The 5,147-nt window shown below is 53.8% G+C and overlaps 1 protein-coding gene across 1 annotated transcript in view; it reads right to left on the minus strand.

The window, feature by feature from the left end:
- LOC112463153 overlaps nt 1–3,737 on the minus strand; it is a 3,970-nt gene extending 233 nt beyond the window's left edge. Inside the window, exons 1-2 of the mRNA XM_025029347.1 lie at nt 2,575–3,737; nt 11–2,454 (exon numbers count right to left, since the gene is read on the minus strand). Coding sequence (XP_024885115.1) covers nt 11–2,454; nt 2,575–3,737 — 3,607 coding nt within the window. The remainder of the gene's footprint in view (nt 1–10; nt 2,455–2,574) is intronic.
- Nucleotides 3,738–5,147: the final 1,410 nt, after the last annotated feature.

A 5,147-nucleotide genomic window follows, 5' to 3' on the forward strand; every position in this document is an offset into this window, starting at 1 on the left:
CACGACTGACGCGTCTTCAGCTCGCGCGCGTTCCGCAGACACTCCACGTAATCCTCGAACGTGATCCTCTTCGCGACTACGTTTCTCTTGACGCCCTTTATTCTCCTGGTGTCGTCGCGTCCGAGTACCTTGTAAGTGTACATCTTCGCTCTGAGGCCCACGAACTCCGTCATGATCGCGCCGTTGTTCTCGTCCTTCATCAAACCCGGCACCTTCTTGTTAACGCGCGGCATACCGTGCGCGTTGTTCTCCGCGTAATCGCTCGTGTCGAACCTGTGCACGTCGCGTTTCATACGCTCGTACACGTCTTCGCACTTCAGCGAATAGATCAGACTGTCCGTATCCGTGTAGGCAATTCGACAACGGTCGCGATAGAGCGGCACCATGTAGTCGTAGTGAAACTCATAGAGACGCGTCTTGGATATCTCGAGAATAGACATACCCACGTAGATCGGCTTGTTGAATTTTACCTCGAGCCTTCGCAGCTCGATCGCCACCAGATTCTCCGAAAAGACGCTCCTGCTGTGAAAGTTCGGCTTAGCGATCAACGCCTCCGCCTCGTATCTCCCGTCCCATCGCGTCACGAGACGCACGTCCACGTGATCGCGCACGTTCTCCATAGTCTTGCCGAAAACGGCGTTGTTCATCAGTTTGTACAAATTCCGTTCGAAATCGTTGCTCGCGCGCGTTCTAAGCGCGGTGTTCAGCTCGATGTAGGCGCGAAGCCACGGCGACTGGTCGAATCGTAGAACGCGACGAACGCGCGTCAAACGCATACCTAGTCGCAGACATTGCTGCAGGTTTCGATAGTGCGTCACGTAACGCGATTTGTCGTAGAGAGTGGCGAGCAATTTTTCCTGTCGCTTGCCGGGCGGTTTGTCGCGCGTCGGGCACAACGGCAGATCCGCGTGGGCGTCGTGCAGGTCTCGTGGGTACTCGAGATCCACCTCCAAAATGTAACCGACGTCGCTGTCCGTCGACACGGTCGTTGCGTCGAAATTATCAGGATCGTCGAGCCACTGGAAATTCGCGTAGGGCAACGATTCGCTCATAGCCCAGCCGTACAGATTGTTCACGTCGTAATACATGAGATACGTAGTGGGCTGGGATGAGTCGTGCGTCGGTACGTGTCTGTTGTTGGCTCGCGCGTACCTGAGCGAACATTGACTGAGGCCGCCGCGTATTCCGCGTTCCACGAACAGCACCATGTCGATGTCGGTGAGCAGCTCGAAACGCACGCCGGTGTACTTCAGCATCGCGTCCCACGTGTATCCCGGTAGGGTGTAGTAATGCGCGGGATCGAGCCCGTAACTCGCCGAACACGCGTCCCGAAAATTTTCAAATATATCCGCCAGAAGAAGCACGTCGGTCTTGAGATACAGATCGCTGTACTCGCCGAGATCTCGCACGCGAAAACGTCGCCAAACCCTCGTCGCGTGCTCGTAGTCGCTCTCGCTCGCGGTCTCGTCGGTCAGGGAGCTGTAAAAGGCCTCGCGCGGCGGAAGCTCGGTATCCCGCAGTTTATCCGCGCCGTCGACGTACTCGTACGGAAACACACCCTTGCGAGTGAGCAGATCGAGATCCTCCGCGCTCAAATCCGCGTACTCCGAACGCGTGATTCTCAGCTTGTCCCTGTTCAGATAGGACGCCAGGGTTTCGATACTCGCCGCTAAAAATTTATACGAGTCCACGAATCGAAGCTTCACGTACAAATCCCGTTTTCCGTCCGTCTGCGTCTCCTTAACGGTCTTCGAGAAAGATATGTAGCTTTCCTTCGTGAGTGGCAGCAGATCGACCCCGCCTTCGAAATCGTTCGCGATTTTCTCGACGACGAAATGCGCGTCGTAACCTGACAAATTGTGAAAGAACACGGGAATCACGTAAACGTTTCTATAATTCAGATTGCAACGAGAATGCGCCGGACCTCTGTAACGTCCGGTTAGGTGACAGTGATCCCGCACGCGATTGTTCTCCGGTTGAAACGGTTTCTCGCACACGTGACAATGAGTCGCAAGCAGAAATTCGCTTTTCTCGTCCTCCGTGAGTTCCACCATCGCTACATTGGTGGAAAATTTATTCTTAACGTGACGCGCGAGAACGCGAAGCTCGTTCACGAACCACGAAACGCAATCCTCGCCGCGACGATATCTGTACGCGGACGCGGTATCGTCGTAGGTGCAGCACAGATAGTAGCCCACGCTGAACGGTACGTGACGCTGATAAGCGTATCTTTCCGTTCTCGAGCCCCCCTCGACGTTCTCCCTCTCCCGTCGCTCGAGAAGACACTCCAGATCCGCGTACACCACGAAGGGAAGTCGCTCCTTTCTGTCGTAATTGTCGAAAGACAGCCACTTGTCCCTCTCGTTCGGGAGAACGACGGCGCAGTCGTTCATTCGGCCGCAGTCGACGCTGTGGGCGGCCAACTTGTCGCGCGTATAGAAATAGTGTAGACATCTGCGAAAAAAATAACGTGCGAGCGATTACTGTGCGTATGTAAAAAAAAAAAATAACGCCTTGTCTTTTTTCCTTATTCCCTCGTGTTTTTTTTTTTTTCATTTCATTTCTTTTACCTACCGATCGCAAACGTGCTTCGCGCACCGTTTCGCGGTCAATTGCGAATTCACCAATCGCGACAGATTCTTTATCCAGGCGAAATGGCCCCTGTTGACGCCGCGCAGCGTATCGGGCAGATACAGCAAATTTACGTGCCTGTCCCGCTTATCGTCGGTCAACCGCAGAGGCACGATCGCGTTGTGGTCGGCGCCCCGGCCGAACTTAGCTTTCTTTTCAATTTCTTCCCGAGTTGCAAACACGTTGATCGATACGTCGTTCTGACGTTCGAATTTTCCGATCTTTTTCAGATCTATGGGAAAATCGATCCCGTCGAGATTCAGCACCGTCGCGTAATCGGGATACGAGCCGAGTCGTTCTGCGTTGCGCTTGGCGGGGTACAGAGCAGCGACCACCGCGCGCGCGAAACACGTGTCGTTCTCCGACGGCACGTTGACCACCGCCCCTTTAACTCTTATACTCAGCGGTATTTTCATCCAACATCCCACGCGCATGGGATTACACTTGTTCACGTTCACGATTAGGTTCAATATTCGCGACAACGCCCATCCGCTGTCGCGTTCCTGAAATTCTTCCAACCGCGTTAGAATCGCGTCGCGCACGTGCCTATCGTACCACTCGCTCAGATCGGACCATGGGAGAAGCTGTTCGTTCCGCGTAGCGATACTCTTGACGTCGGTCTTAACATCCGCTACGAATTCACCGTTAAATATAACGTTGACCTTTAGACACCCGTGCTCGGTCATATTATCCCGCACTTTTTCGAGCACGGTGCCCTTCGCGTCGTCGAGAAATCGCGCGGGCTCGATGTACGTCGAGTTCGTCACGGCGCCGGTCAGCACGCGACGTTGGAACGCCGCGTCGATCTCGATCCACGAGAAACCTCTGTCGCTGCTGCTGCCGCCGCTACCACCTTCCCCTCCGTCCAAGCCGGCACCTACGGCGCGTTCGAATCGTCGACGCAGATCCTCCCTCAAACCTTCCAATCGCGCTATCAGAGCCACCAGAGCGCTCACGGCTCCCGTGTTTCCTCGCTTCCCGGAGCGTTTGACTCGACACTGCTCCCGCAGGAGTCGGAGACACTCGTCGCATCGCCGTCTCCACGCGCGGTAACCGTCCGCGTCGCGGACGTCCGCGGCGAGCAATTCGTCGCACTCTTTCCGCATCGCGTCCAGAAAGGTTCACCCTCGGGAACGTTGAATTTCACTCGGTCGAAAAGACGACGAGACCAGTCGGTTTGAACCCGATATATCCTGCTCTGTCCTCCGTACACCGACTCGTGATAGACATAATACTTGAGCGGCAGGCGACGCATATAATCGTTCGCCCTGGCGGAGTTCGCCAACGTCGTCTCTATCCACTTTCGCTCGCGATGGATTCGCGCTCCGATTTCCCTACGCAGATGATGGGTAGCCAGATTCCATCGCGGATCCTCCTTCGCCACCGACGCGCGCGCACTCGACAACGGTGTTTCGACTCTCGCCCATTCGTCGTCCGAATCGGACGAAAACTTAGGCATGGGCTCGCGACAGCGCAATTCGTTGTCCGATTCCTCGGACGACGGATAACGGCGATCGTTCATTCGCGAGTACCCCAGCCGAGAATGCTAGCGTCTTTTCAACGTTTATAGATGTTGATAGATATCGAATCAGTCTCTCTCTATAAGATATCAATTGGACGTCTAAATACGTTGGCGTTCCGGCTGAGACGTATCGTCGACGCTACATTCGCACCGCTGACATCTATATATCAAAGTAAAAAGATCTCCATCTTGAATCCTCCCATATTAATGTTTCGGTGCAATCATAAATATCCCACAAACCTATTTTACAATTCCCTCCACACTGTGAACAGAACTCGTGCGTCAATACTTCGTCGTAAACGTTACGGGCGCTGCCGCGAACGATACACCAACATGTTTTAACGTATGAGTCCAAAGTCCTCCAAATGTGTTCGGTTCTACCAATATGCAATTTGAAATTCTTGGGCCTCCACCTGCGTTCGTTTTTACTGATATGCGATCTAAAATGCTTGGGACACCACGTGTCAGCGCCAGCGAGTACGTTTCGAAATCCGATTTCTCTGCCGCGAAGCAAACGCACAATCGACGAGCAATAACGTCCGTCCGTTCCCATACCGTATTTTCTTTACAAATATATTAACTCTCGACCGCGTTCTAGAATCCTCGTAGAAAAAAAACTGTTTGCCGCGCCGTTCGCGCGCCCGTTCAATTTATACTTCCTCGTTCGTCGTCTCAACGGAAGACGTACCCCTGCCGGACGCGATTTTCCCGGAATGATGACAACCGCTCGCCGACATCCTCCGATGAAAAAATATAAAAAAAACAAAAAGGAGGAAACGACGAGAGCGACCGGGACGCCGAATTCGAACGCGCGTTACATAAATTATCGCGAATCACGGGTCGAACGCGAGGTGAATGAAAAAATTGTCGCGAACGAAGAGAGACGAGTCGTCTCGCTCGTTCTCTCTTGACGCGTCGCGTCGGGAACGGTCGGGAAAACCGCGAGACGAAAGGAGGAAAACCGCGAGACGAGACCAAATTGGGAAACGACGAG

Source organism: Temnothorax curvispinosus, unplaced genomic scaffold (assembly GCF_003070985.1).
Source record: "Temnothorax curvispinosus isolate PA1 unplaced genomic scaffold, ASM307098v1 QBEX01013103.1, whole genome shotgun sequence".
Taxonomy (NCBI): domain Eukaryota; kingdom Metazoa; phylum Arthropoda; class Insecta; order Hymenoptera; family Formicidae; genus Temnothorax; species Temnothorax curvispinosus.